Here is a 15,139-nt window from a genome sequence, read left to right on the forward strand (position 1 = left end):
TAAACTTCGAACAATAAACACGAAACCCCCCCGAGGTTTTATAGTGAAACTCTACTCCTCTCATTTCATCGATCTTGAATATAGTAATAATATTTCCTAAAAAGAAGAATATGATAATGATTTAGGATCCGTTTGGTTGGAGACCGAGGAGCTCGAAAGCTGCCATAGCAGTCGCATCTGTGGTAGCTTTCGGGCTCTTTCCCACCAAAAAAAGAAGAAACAAACAGCCCCTTATTCACTTTTACATCCTTAATTAATTATGTAGAAATTACAGGCCAGGCCCTAGACTAATAATTACACAGACTTTAATGGTTATTTGTAATTTTAGCAAAAACAGGAGGGCATGATAGTAATTTAGACCCTGCAAAAAAATATATCCATTTCCAATGTGCCGATGACCGCCGGTTCAGAGTTGGGTCATCCAATCTGTCCGTTTCCTGACCGGAAGAACGGGGTGGGCCCATTTAATTAATCAATTAACCAAAACCCCCCTTCTTTTTCTAAAAATCTCAACTTACCATTTTCCTTCTTTTCTCTCTCTAATAATATAAATTTATAATAATTCACAATCACAGCAGAAATTCTGCGCTAAAATCCAGAGAATATCTCCATCCTCTTTTTATTTCCAGCTCCCCAAACCCTAATTTTCAAAATCCGTCCCTTTCGGTTTCACCGAGATCCAGTGGATTCAAAAGCTAAACTCTAGGAACTCGATCGATCGAGTCAAGGTTTATAGTGAGAGGTACTGTATTGAAACCCTAGAGTTGGAGCTGGAGTAATTTGGTTTGGATTGGAGCTCTGATCGATCGCTTGAAGGTTTCTAGTGAGAGTTACTGAATTGAAACCCTAGGCTTTGGTAATCGAAGTTCGAGAAGATGAATAGTAAGAAGGAGGAGGAGAGAAACGAGAAGATTATTAGAGGTCTGATGAAGCTTCCGCCTAATAGAAGATGCATCAATTGCAACAGCTTGGTACTATTTTATTTTCTTCTCATTTTAGTTCTGATTCTAGTTATTTTTCTTGATTTTTTTGATGAATTGTTACTTTATCTATATGACTGCAGGGTCCACAATATGTCTGTACAAATTTTTGGACTTTCGTCTGTGTAGCTTGCAGCGGGATTCAGTGAGTTTGATATTCAAATAGTTATAGTATTTTTAGGGAAAGTTCTTATTCTTTTTGAATATAAATTTTTAGTCAGTGAGTGATATTTTGTACCTAATTTGTAATGCGAGTTTAAAGAAGACTGTCGTATATATGTTGGCGCTGAGTTTATGCTTTTACAAAGAAAGAGGAAATATTAGTAACTGAGACCCATACGAAGAAGATTCATCATAAGAGGGTGTTCTGTTACATAACAACAACACACCAACAAGAACACGCCCTTTTTCCAAAATTTTTGGTGTCAGCTAACATGAATCTTATTTCTTCCATTCTAGTCAATTACGGTTTACCTCCTCAAGTTAACTATTATCATATTCTTCTTAAGTGCTTCAAACCAAGATCTTCTACGTCTATTTCTTGTACACCTTGCCCCATTATGGCGTTCTGCTACACATGCTTTGGGTAATGCTCAGTACTTCAGTTGGCTACATATAAACTATTGTGAGGAAGTTAGAGAAAATTTAATTACAAAAAAAGAGGGCATGCTATTATTTTTTGATTTAAAAGGTTTAGTTAGTTCCGTATAGACTACTGCAAGAGAGATTGAGGGAGGGAAGTATTGTAAAAAACCATAAAAGTAACCGACTTAGCATTTACTTTCATACGATTACAAAAAACGTAATATCCTCATTCCTCAAAACACGAAGTAATCATTTAGCAATAATAGAAAGAGATTATATGAAGGTAAATAACCCAGACGAGTATTCATTTGCAGAAACTTAGTGCTTCACTAGCTATCTCTTAATTTTGCTCTAGTCAAGATCCATTCAAGGGTTTGTTGTGTTGCAGGTGTTCCTTAATATTGAATCTTGTTCTCTGTGTGAATGACTCCGTTTCTGAGTTGTAATGTGCAAATAAACCCTATTCCTCAGTAGATCTATTGCATGTTTGAAGTGATACCAATTCTGTTTATTATGTTTCTAAAGCAATCTTGGCTCTGTGGTACAAATTAATTTTTAAAGGCACAATTTCTGTGTATAGCTATTTCTGATATCCAAACTAGCTTAGTGCTTTGATATTTAATATAACTGGAAACTTGATGAGTTATTGAATGCAAAAACTATTTCTTCAGTTATATTTCTTTACGGTTGTATTCAAGTGATTCTTGGCCTTCATTATAAGAAGGTGAACACAGGTATAGGCCTCAGAAAAAAAATCATTTTATTTTATTTTTCCTCTAAAGACTATCCTCGATATTGTTAAATGTCCTGGTCTGGTTGTCCCAGGTACTTTGCGCCTGGTAAATGAATTATTATTATTATTTGTGATATGTGAAGGCTTCGTTTTGTTATCTTTAGCAACAATTCAGTTTTTTTTTTAATTTTATAATTTGGTGAGGATTATGGGGTTATTATTATGCCAATAGAATCTGACATGAAAATGCTAGCATATTATTAGACTTTGAAAATAGGATTCATAATCCCTTTCCTCATGGAAACTTGACTTTGCAGTTAGTTATAATTACTGGAATTTAGATCTTGTTGATCTTTAAATTTGGTTAGATGATTTGCACTTTCAAGTTTTATGTTTTTACTTATTTAACCTCTTCTGTGTTCTATTATTACTTTATATTTTTTTCTTTATTCTCCCCTTTGACTCATAAAGCATGTATCCATACAGTATAAAATCATGCATGCTCCTAAATTTTTGCTAAAATGTATGTTATCGGCAAACCGAGAATGAGTATTAAATGTGACCAAATTATTGATTTTTGCCAAAACATAGACAAATAGCTAATGAAGCTTCTGGAAGCTTAAGTTGGAAAACTGTAGCTTGCTTTTATATCTTAAAGTAGAGAGAGGGACCTACCGAGCGTGTCTATAGGAAAGTAAATGTTGTGTATGGTCCGACTCTTTGGCAAATAGCTCATATAAAGCTGGACATGAGCTATTCAGAAAATTAATAGTTCATACAAACCCATACCCCTGATATTCCCAAATTACATATGGTCGGGCAAGTAATATGGATAGGGTTTGGTGTGTATTGATTGTTAATAGCTCATGCCTCGCTTTATATTCAGTTGAAACAACCTTTTACAAATAACCTTGACAAACATCTAAGCTGTTTTATAACTACTTCCATGCCTCATATTAGGATCAATTGATAAATATGAGCTGTGCTTGAAACTAGAAATGGACCAAATATGGATGTGCTTTCTTTTTACATTGTGTATATACATGTACTTGTTGGCCCATGCATATATCTTTGGTGCGTGACTGAACAGCATACATACATATATGCATCCATTAATACATAATATAGAAATACAAAGTTGTGTGAATCCAGCGAGTTCAGCATAGATGTTTACATGTATTACATAGAAATTTCGTCAGCTCAGATCAGTTACCCTGTTACAGCTGATTTTCTGCCTTCTGAAGTTATGAACTGGGCACACTATATAAGATACTTAAGCCTGAAGTGAAGTGAACAAAGCTTAAGCTTAAGCAGCCCCTCTTGAATCCTGTGGAACTTTGGCTTCTCTCTCTCTCTCTCTCTCTCTCTCTCTCTCTCTCTCTCTCTCTCTCTCTCTCTCTCTCTCTCTCTCGGGATCAACCTGGGATTTTAAACCATTGAGTAGAGTGTAGAAATAACAGATGAACTAATGATGAGTATAATTTATTTTAAATTTCAAAATGCTCTTTTTTGGTTCTTTGATCTGTTACTTCTTACATATTTTAACTCACAAGAACTGAGGCAAGCAAGACATGCGAATCGTAACTGTACTGAAAGTACCATAACGTAGTTTTCAAATCTTGAAGCTATCTTTTCTGCTAATGTGCACAATTTGGTTCATTTTGTAAATGTCAAGTTCATTTGTAAACACCTTTATGATATTCATATTACAAGTGGCATCCTTTTGTGTTACCTTTGTGCATCTTATTTATTCGATTCTGCCTTTTAAGATACTTTATTTACTTAGAGGAGTGACTCATCTTTGCACAGAAATGACTGGAAAGAGTTGCATGCTAGAAATCTGGAGATAGCTTAAATTTTCTAAATTAACTTTTCCTCCCATGATTATGCAGCCGTGAGTTTACTCACCGGGTGAAATCTGTGTCCATGGCCAAATTCACAAAGCAAGAAGTCGAGGCTCTTCAAAGGGGTGGCAATCAGGTAATACTTCTTGCTTATGTGATTTCTGCTTGCTTGTAAATTTGGTTGTAATTATTCCCCACATGACACTGATTGCAGCGTGCAAGAGAACTGTTTTTGAGTGACTGGGATGCACAGCAAATGAGGTTACCTGCCAACAGGTGAAGCTTGGACATATGGTATAAAATTATTTGAGCCGGTAGCTACTTGTTAATCATGACAATTGATTAATATTTTATTATTCTTACAGCAACCCAGACAAAATCAGGGAATTTATAAAAGCTGTTTATGTGGATAAAAGATATGCTGGAAGTAGGTCTTCTGATAAACCTCCAAGAGACACACAGGTAATAGCATCTAACTAGGCTGAGGTTCACATCACATGGTAGTTTAGGTTTAATTGCTCATGCATCAGTTGGTTTATTTAAATTTATTTGCTTTTGCTCCTTCAAACATGACAATTAATGTATTTTAACACTAAGATATTCCTATTCTTAACAGAACCATAAGGGAGAAGAAGACCATAGGAGAGCCAGTTCATATCATTCTTTTTCTCAGAGCCCACCATATGACCATCAATATGAAGAAAGGCGCTATGGGAGACAAACTGGTATGCTGACTAGGAAGCCTGGCTCAGATCGCGGGCACTATGAAGGGAAAATCTCTAGTTTCTTATACAGCCCAGGTCGCCAGGCAGAACAGATGTATGAGGATAGGTTTGCAAATGAGAGCTCTTCAAGAATGTCAGATTATTCAGTTTCTAGTGATCAATTCAGGTTTGATGTCCAGTCACCAAACTTCCATGACCCGGGATATGGTAGCTCCCCTTCACAAGTAAGGGACATCTTAGCTGAAGATGCCAAATCTCAGAAATTGGGTGTGTCACCAGACCCAAATATCACGGAGGACATGAGTAGGGCTGCACATATACATGTTAGTATTTTTTTTCTTCTTTTTATTACACTTCTTTATATTCTATTAGATGAGCCTGGAAACTTTAGACTAACCTTGGTCTTGTCCTCCTTTTTCAGAGAGGTGCATCATCGGGAAGCTTTGCATCCTTTGATAGCAGCTCTCTAAAATCAGTTAATTCAGGGAGCTTAATTGATTCTGTTCTACCACCAGAGCATGCTCCTGAAATTCATCCAGCAGATACATCAGCCTTGCCCCCCGTTCTGCAGATGTCTTCTGCTGCAAATACATCAGTGGTGGATCTCTTTAGTCAAGAGTTTGTGCAATCACAAGACCCTTTACGACATACATCTTCTGCTGCAAATAAAACAAATCTTGACCTTTTCAATCAAGAATTTGTGCAATCACAGAACTCCTTTCCAAACCCATCTGTAGATCTGTTTGCTGATTTCAATCATCAACCTTCAACCGTAACCTCTAATGAGCAGAAAGCTCAGGCAGGACTTTCATCTGAAACTGAAAGATGGGCAACTTTTGACTTGCCCCATCACGTTGAATCTCCCTTTAAAGAAAGTCAGGGGCTTCCTCCATTAGAACATCCTGTTAAAAAAGATGCTCCTACTGGGAGCATTGATTTATTTTCATCGATGTTCTCAGTTCAAAATTCTGCAAGCCCTGGACAATCTTCATTGGCAGATGATTTGTGGGCAATTGGCTTGAATGAAGATTTGAGGAATTCACAGGTACGGAAAGAAACACAATGTCCTTCTAATAAGGTAAATGAAGTTAATGTACTAAGTACTTAATGTCATCATGGTGTTTTAGTAAATGAATTTGGTGCTAGGGAAATTTGTTCATATTATTGAATTTTAATGAGACTGCAAGGATATATTTTTGTCTTGCAGAATGCTTTTGCTGATTCCACGGGAAACATTCCGCAAATTTTTCCTGGCATCCTACCTCAGAGCAGCATATTACAAGATACAATGCAGAGGCAACTTACACCAACTGATCCATATGTTAGCAAGGCTCCAGAGGTTCTATTATATTTCTATTGATGTGCACATGATAAGTGCTTGTTCTGCACCCGTATCTTATATGGGCAAGATGTGCAGGTCATGTTCAGTGATGGATTTCTTAATTCAGCAATGGATGATAAAGCTCCTGCAGTTGCTGTGCTTACTGGAATGCCTGGTTCATCACTACCTCAACCTGGAATATCTCAAATGGTATGATTCTCTAAATAGATCATGGCCATCTGTTTAAATGTGTACACAAATAACATAACTTAAATTGTGTAGTCTATAGAACCTTTTACGTTGTCAGAGCAAACTGTTTGTGTTTCAAGTGACAGGTTAGGCAATTAGTCTGGTTACTTTTTATTGTCATCCATTCGTGGGAAGCAAAAAATTTCAAGAGTGAAAATTCTTGGTGCCTTATGCTCATTTTCAAATGAAAGTTTGTGTAAGACTGGATTTACCTTCTAAAATAGAGTGCGTAACAAACTCAATACAGAATGTTCCACGGTTCCACTTACATGGTAAATGGAACTTTTCATTGCATCCGTGCCTTCCAGGGTATGGTGTATGTTCAATATGACACAAGAGGTGCCGAATGATTTGTTATGATTTTTCTATGAGTTGCTATGAACGTCCAAGTAAAAAATTCATATCTTTCCAACTGGTATCGTTTTTCTCATCCAGCTCTCTAAGGGCCAATTCCTCTGTTTATTTTGCCACCTTAATGCATTCATATGTAGGTCGAATTTAGTTGTTGCGCCATTGGGTAGTCTTTTTGCTCCTCCTAACCGGTGCACCTAATGGTCGTTTTGTTGCATGTGCCCTAGGCTGTCTTTACCAGATCTCCTTCAGGGCCTGATTTTATTGTCAATAAGCTACTTGCCTGATTTTATTGGCAATTGTAGCTTCTTCTGACTCTTTATATATGCCCTGTCTCAGAACACTTCTCATTTCAGGTGTTTGAACATGTGTTAACTGTTTTCTAAAATGAGTATAGAATAATCGGATATTGTATTTCGATTTCACAGTGAATCCAGAAGTTGTGGGTTTAAAATAAATAATAAAATTATGAGTTTATATAATGGGAAAAAATTGATTCATTTTTGCATTTTTAAATGGGTTAATTTCACAACCCTCCTGATACGAGTTGCCGGACGAGCACCCTTGATCGCGGAATTATCAAGAGTGTGTTGAGAAGAAGACGATAGGAAACACAAGAACAATTCAGTTTTGGCGAAGGAAAATACATTCTCTAGATTATGAGAATAATAGATTACAAATCCCTTTCTCACAATCTCTCTAGAAGCAAGAACAATCTCCCAATTCTCTCTAAACCCTAATCTCTTGGTTAGGATCTCACATCTCTAATTTCTTTGATTCTTTAGAACCCTAAAACAATCCTCTTTATAGAGTTTACATCGTGGATGACAAACTTGTAATCAAGGTTTTAAATATCGGCCGACACGTCTGACATGTTGGTCGACATATCGGTTTGAGGGCTTGACCGACACGACATGGACGTTTTTAACTCGTATGTTGGTTTTCAGGGCCAAATCGAAAATATCAGGGTCATATCGGGCATATCAGCCTATTTTTTAGCTTTAAAAAATCGGCTGATATGGTAATTTTTTTAAATCTATTTTTTGTTATCGGGTTTGGGTTTAGTGATAAATACCCAAACCCGTTTGACTCGTTCTCATGTTTAAGGGTTTTTTATGAACCCGATAGAAAGAATTTATGAACCCAAATTCATATATTATTTACTTTTTTATATGTCTAGTCTATAAAATTTATAAAGTATGTTTATATTGAATTTATGAATGCTTAGATTACATTTAGGTCATGATATTATACATATGCGCACTACCCGATATGACAATCCGATATTTAGTCAATGTCCCCCGATATATCCCCGATTTTCGCTATCCGACATGGATTTTAGCCATCCGACATGAACCCGACATCCGACATTTAAAACCTTGTTTGTAATTAAACAAACCAAAATCAAACAGGAAAATAGAGTCCCAAACGAACCAGGAAGGCTCAGGAAACCGTCGCGGTCGACTGTAGAGACCATCACGGTCGATCGGATCCAGCGACAGAAACCAAAACCCATTACAGGGTTTGGCCGGTCGACCGCACATGTCGCTGCGGTTGACCGCCAAAAGTCCAGAGACCTCCCAGGATTTTGTGCACATTCGCGGTCGATCGCGGCGTCAAGTGCGGTCGATCGCTGGGAGTTCAAAATGTTTCCTGTAGTTTTTTTCCTGTAAGCTTCGCCTTTACCGCTTCAACGACTTCGTCCACGTTTCTATTCTCAAGATATCATGAGAATCATCTATTTTCAAGCTCCCATGAGGATCGCTAAGCTCCCGAAGCAAGGAAGAAGATACGCCCGTATCATGAACCCCCTTTAGGAATTTGAAGTCCCGTTCAAGTTAGAACTCTAGCTGAAGGAACTCGCGAGCTCCTCCATCTTTTCTAAAACACTTGGTCTTGCTAGGAATCTGGTCTCGACGTCACCTTCCGCTCCAAATTGTAACCCTCTTTCAGTGGCTCCTCATAAGAACTAATACATAATGTAACAAACTTCTTGCTTGTATTCACTAATCTCTTCGCTCGGTTCATCGTCCCCAAGTTTGTCTCCTTTGGAAGAGATGACGAACGAAATATGAACTTTTCACTATTTTTGGTGAATGTGTATTTCTGAGCCTGTCTCTCGTAGATCGCGTATTTTTCCCATAAATAGGGATTACCCAGTATAACCTGACAAACATCTAATGGAACTACGTCGCACGTGACCTCATCAATATACGACTCATAAAGCGCAAATCTGAAAGTGCATTGATCTACACTCAGTCCCATCTCCTTCTTAATCCACCCTAATAGATAGGACTTTGGATGCTTGACTGTATTCAGACCCGGTTTCTGAATCAAGATCTCGGATATCAAATTCTTCTCGCTGCCTGAATCAACTATGACATCTATCAAACTGGTCTTCACCTGTAACTTAAGAACAAAGAGCTGCTCTCTAGGATCGTCGTCCTCTTTTATGGTTTGTTTTTCCGTCATATGGTTAAGACTATTGTTGGGCTCTGTCAATCCCCGGGACTTTTTTCGGAACTTGAGCTATCACGTACGCATTTTTCTCCTCCTTCAACCCCCTTGGCTTGAGATGATGATACTTCTCCCAGCACCGATTAACTATGTGGCATGTCTTATCGTAATGACTACAAATCAACCCTCTTTTCCCTGGATCATCCTTCTTCTTCTCCTCCTTAGGTTGAGAACCACTGGACTCGCCTCCAGTTTGTTTTGCATCTCCCTTTGCCTCATTGCTCATCTTTTGCTTGCCTTCGATGGCAATAGCCTCCACGCTCGTCTCTGTAATAAATTCCACCGTGAATAACTTCATCTCTTTCCGGATGTAATCACTCAATCCCGTCATGTACTTCATAAACCCAGAATATTCCTGTCGGACCATCGTCTGCTGCTGGAACTCCGTGGTGTATTTTTGAACGGTTTGATTGACTCTTTGGCGTAAGCCGTACCACTTGTACCAACGCTCCTTAAGGAATCCCACCGGGTAGAACTGCTTTCTCAGTAGCTCATTGAATTTGTTCTATGACACCGTCTTTCTTTCCTACTTGCAATAGGATTTTTACTATGTCAATGCATGCCCCGAAAGTTTCAAAGTTGCAAACACGAGCTTTTCCTTGGATGAATATCTGTAGAGTGTAAAATATGTCTCTATCCGCTCGATCCGATCATCAAACCTCTCGATGTTGACACTCCTATCATAAATAAGGATCTCCAACTTGAAGTCTATTTTTAAATTATGGTAAAAATCCTTACCCCCTTGATGCGGAACAGTTTTGACAATCTCGGTCTCATCAGAATCAGATTCCTCGCCCTTCCCATCGGACTCTACAAGTTTTTTCTTGTTTTTCGAAGAAGATTCCTCCTTTTTATCCTTTCCTTAGAAAAGATTGATGAGTTGTGTGAGAGTCGAACCCATTATCTCCATCTGTTTTTTCAATGCATCAAGTCTCGCTGAACTATCCCTTTCAGTCATCTTATTCTTCCTTGATCTCTGAACTCCTTCCAAAGAAATAAGGATCTCGTCTAGCTTCTTGTATTGCGATCGAGTAAGGACCATATACAGGATCCCCCTTCACAGGATCTAACCGCTCTGATGCTAACTTGATACGAGTTGCCGGACGAGCACCATTGATCGCAGAATTATCAAGAGTGGGTTGAGAAGAAGACGATAGAAAACACAAGAACAATTCAGTTTTGACGAAGGAAAATACCTTCTCTAGATTATGAGAATAATAGATTACAAATCATTCTTTCACAATCTCTTTAGAATCAAGATCAATCTCCTAATTCTCTCTAAACCCTAATCTCTTGGTTAGGATTTCACCTCTCTGATTTCTCTAATTCTTTAGAACCCTAAAACAATCATCTTTATAGAGTTTACATTGTGGATGGCAAACTTGTAATTAAACAAACCAAAATCAAATAGGAAAACGGAGTTCTAAACAAACCAGGAAGGCTTAGGAAACCGTCGTGGTCGACCGCAGAGACCATCGCGGTCGACCGGATCTATCGACAGAAATCAAAACCCATTACAGGGTTTGGCCGGTCGACCGCACGTCGCTGCGGTCGACCGCCAAAAGTCCAGAGATCTCCCAGGATTTTGTGCACGTTCGCGGTTGACCGCGGCGTTAAGCGCGGTTGACCGCTGGGAGTTCAAAATGTTTCCTGCAGTTTTTTTCATGTAAGCTTCGCCTTTGCTGCCTTCAACGACTTCGTCCACGTCTCTATTATCAAGATATCATGCGAATCATCTATCCTCAAGCTCCCATGAGGATTGCTAAGCTCCCGAAGCAAGGAAGAAGATACACCCGTATCACCCCCACCCAAACCCCCCCCCAAAAAAAAGGGTGTTTGAACATGTGTTTCAAGGTTTTAAATATCGGTTATCGGGGATTTATCGGACGGCCAAAATCCTTATCGGATAGCGGAAATCGAGGATATATCGGGGATAAGTAGTATTTATCGGAGTGATATACTAGATGATGTGTATATATAATATCACATTAAAAAATGTAATCAATCATGCTTAATGAAATATAAACATACCAAAATGTAAATCATCATGTTTAGAATCACTAATAAATTGTAGAAAGCGAAACTTGCATCATAGCCTTGAAAAAATATAATGTTAGTCAAAATGAGTCGATAATCCCGATAAAAAAATCTTACTTATCGGCCGATAAGTGCCGATAACGCCGATAAATCGCCGATAAACCTACAAAAACGATAACCGATTAAAAATCCAATTTATCCTAGCGGAGAGCTCCCAAATCCGATAACTCGGCCGATAATATCAATTATCGGCCGATATTTAAAACTGTGGTTGAATCACGACGGAATGTACTCCCGCATGTTGGAGGACCTTGAAGTTGACTTCATCGGCTTTTTATCTCCGTAACAAGATGAAAATTGGACATAATCACAATACATGAACGGTCCTTCGTTTGTGGGCACTTCAAATGCTTTTGATACTAACACGGTCCATCAAGAAGATAATGCAAGTGTCGAATCCGAGAATGATGATGAATAATACGGTTTACAAATTAATAGCATGACGTTGATAGATCATGATGAAGGGGATAACCAACACATTAACAGATGTTATACTAATAATGAGTATGTCGTCTTAGAGGATCCGTCGTCCGATGGTTTAGAATCACTAACAAATTGTAGAAAGCGAAACTTGCATCATAGCCTTGAAAAAAATATAATGTTAGTCAAAATTGGCCGATAATCCCGATAATCCCGATAAAAAATTCTTACTTATCGGCCGATAAGTGCCGATAACGCCGATAAATCGCCGATAAACCTACAAAAACGATAACCGATTAAAAATCCAATTTATCCTAGCGGAGAGCTCCCAAATCCGATAACTCGGCCGATAATATCGATTATCGGCCGATATTTAAAACAGTGATGTGTTTAACTGCTTTCTAAAGTTTCATATTGCCCATAATCTTGATTCTGCTAGCCCATACCATCCTGTACCTTCTATGTGTCTCTGACTCTCTATTCTTATAGAGTGGTACACAAAAGTACTTCTTCAGTGATCTTGGCATCTTCTTAGTCTCTGTAGTTTTGTTCGCAACATTCATGGTACTGCTTTCCGGCTCTGTTCCTGCCTGTCTAACATCTAATCATTTGAGACATGGGCGTGTTTTATTTTATCCTATCCGAGTCATGCAAACCTTGTTATGCATGTGACACACACACCTCCTATGCCTTAGTCAATAAAAATAATTTAGGCATATAAAGTGTTTATAACTTATATTACACAGTGATAAATACCACCTTTTCTGCCGTCATTTAGAGTTTACATGAAATAAACGAAATCATATCACACCTATCTTCTGATATTGCATCTTAATATAGGTTATATGATTTATATACTCAGTAGATATGGTAGAACTAGAACACATTCATAGGTACACATATTTTGAATAATGTAATTGCATATGTTGGTTGACCAGTCTAACAATATCACATCCATCTTCCGTTATTGCATCCAATATGATTTATACACTCGGTGGATATGGCACGACTAGAACACATTCATAGGTACACATAGCATATGTTGGTTGACCGATCTAACAACATTGAGCTTATCTGTTTTCCAGGGAAGGGCCACTCAAGAATGGAAAGCAACAAATCCATTTGATCTTCCATACGATTCGGGCTCAGAAGCTAACAATGTGGTATGTCAATAATAACTCATATCCATTTTACTGAAAAACCATTGACAAAGTTGGTTTATCTTGGTAGATTGGGGTTACTTTGAAGAGATGGCTTGCAAACACTTTGCAGAACACGTAGCATAGACAGCCTGAATAATAAGCACATGCTTAAAAAAAAAACAGTTTTTGCTATCTGTGTCTTCATTGTTGATTCTAGGAACTAAAATTCATGTATACATGTCATTCCATTATCTCCACATGAGGCTGCAGCCTGTATTGGCAGCTCGAGTCTCAAGGGTAACCTTGTTCGTATGTTATGTCAGTTAAAGTATGTGTTTTCTTTCATCATTGCTTTGTTTGAACGTTGATGACAGGTAAACATTTCAGTATTTTTTTAATGCATAATAAGCTTAGCTGTAACATCTTAATTGTAATAGTATATAATTTTTTTTAATTATAGCAAATGCTAGTATCATTAGAAAAGTTTCATCATTTACAAATAGTTGCAGTGCTACCTAATGCATTTTTGTAAACAAGAAGAAATAGACAATGCAGCTTGAAGAAGTTGAAAGGGGAATTAATTTTGGCACTGGTGGAGATGATCACTAGTTGCATCATGTTGCACAAGGTACCTTGTGACCCTGAAACGGTTCTGTTCCTTGAACTAGGCAATGCAAGGCCTGTTTCTGGGCACCACATCACTATCTGTGTCCTACAGCAAGTGGGTGGTATCAGCACCTGAGAGACTCACACCTAGGAATGCTCTGTTGCAATACTTCAATATTAGAGATGATTCCTTTCCCTGCTGACCTCTGAGTCTGAACCAAGCATGACTGCTGATTTGGTGTGACCAAATGATGACTGTTGTTGGTTCCATGATTATCTCTGGCTCTGTAGCATAATTTATTTAAATTAAATGGGAAAAAACTGAAAAGGTTAACTATGTTGATTTTGTTTATTATCGAATTGAATAATGAGTTTGCCTAATGCATGTAGTTGATAACTCAATTCTCAAATTGCAAAAAATATCTGATCTCTCTCTCTCTCTCTCTGTGTGTGTGTGTGTGCATGTGTGCATGTGTGCGTGCGTCTGTATGTGATGGTGGGGTGCACATTTGTGCTTGTGTGTGTATGTGCCTTTGCTCTTGTTCTGTGTTAAATATGAGTGTAAATCTTTCTACCTGCCAGTCTGGGGTTTGATGAAAATTCCGTAAATTTCTTACATTATTGTTGTAATTGCATAGCCAACTCTTAGTTGATACTTGTGGCAAGTATTGTGGACAATTGCAGTGCTGTTCTATGTGACTCTTGATGGAGACAATTGTGGTTATTATTCATTTTGATTTCTGAAAAAGTATCTTTTTCAATAGGTTCTTGAGAGACAGTATCTGGCTGTATGATGAGCACTATGTACAGTTGTTGGCTTTGGCATAGATATTGGGAGTTTTTTGACACAAATCTTACATGAGGGTTGTATGGCTAACTGGCTAGTGTCAAACAACCAACAAAATTCTAGTTGTAGGCTTTTCAAACTTAAAAAGTGTTATTTGTTAGAAGATTGTATCTTGTATCCCTTAATCGCTAATTTGTTCCATGAATTTCTTTCACTGATTGTTTCTTTTTGCAGTTTTTGGACATGAGCTCTTTGCAAGCAGCATTGCCGGAACCCCAGTTATCTTCTACCTTTCTAGGTGGGTTGCCAGACCCATGGTTTCAGCAAAATTCTCTCTCAACCTTTCCTCCTCCAGTACCCCAAGGTGAATCTTAGAAATGCTTCTTTAATCTCTAATAGGAAGTATTGGAGGTTGTATAACTTTTCCCAAATGTTTCAGGAGGATTAGCATATACTGGAGGGCAAGCACCTAGCTCACAACTCCAGTAAGTTGATACCCGATAGGGTAAATTACAAAACCCCCTAAGGTTTTAAAAAGGACACTTCATCCCCCTCATTTTCAGTTTCTAGTCAAACAATTATAGATATTTGTAATGTGGGAGTGCATATAATTGCATATACTATGATATTAGGTTTCACTCTGTAGAGACATAAAGAGAGCGGGTAAAGCGTCACTTCAAAACATTAGGTGTGGGTTTGGATACAAAAGAGGGTTTGGAGGGGAATGATTACAGTAATCCCAAAGGGAGGGAGTGGAATGGGAGGGGGTGTGATAGAATTAA

At 38.1% G+C, this 15,139-nt stretch overlaps 1 protein-coding gene across 4 annotated transcripts; it reads left to right on the plus strand.

Moving 5' to 3' along the window:
* Window positions 570-15,098, plus strand: LOC109823862 (probable ADP-ribosylation factor GTPase-activating protein AGD14). 4 transcript variants are annotated; one of them, XM_020390277.1, is made up of 12 exons: window positions 570-971; window positions 1,064-1,125; window positions 4,191-4,278; window positions 4,357-4,418; window positions 4,508-4,604; window positions 4,759-5,190; window positions 5,289-5,945; window positions 6,075-6,206; window positions 6,285-6,398; window positions 12,908-12,985; window positions 14,592-14,721; window positions 14,797-15,098. In XM_020390277.1, the coding sequence occupies exons 1-12, from the start codon at window positions 876-878 to the stop codon at window positions 14,844-14,846; spliced, it is 1,998 nt and encodes a 665-aa protein (XP_020245866.1). In that variant the 5' UTR covers window positions 570-875; the 3' UTR covers window positions 14,847-15,098. The 4 variants fall into 4 exon arrangements, with proteins under 4 accessions (XP_020245866.1, XP_020245868.1, XP_020245869.1 ...); XM_020390279.1 differs by having other exon boundaries at window positions 6,135-6,206; XM_020390280.1 differs by having other exon boundaries at window positions 5,289-5,912; window positions 6,135-6,206.

Source organism: Asparagus officinalis, chromosome 9 (genome assembly GCF_001876935.1).
Source record: "Asparagus officinalis chromosome 9, Aspof.V1, whole genome shotgun sequence".
Lineage (NCBI taxonomy): Eukaryota > Viridiplantae > Streptophyta > Magnoliopsida > Asparagales > Asparagaceae > Asparagus > Asparagus officinalis.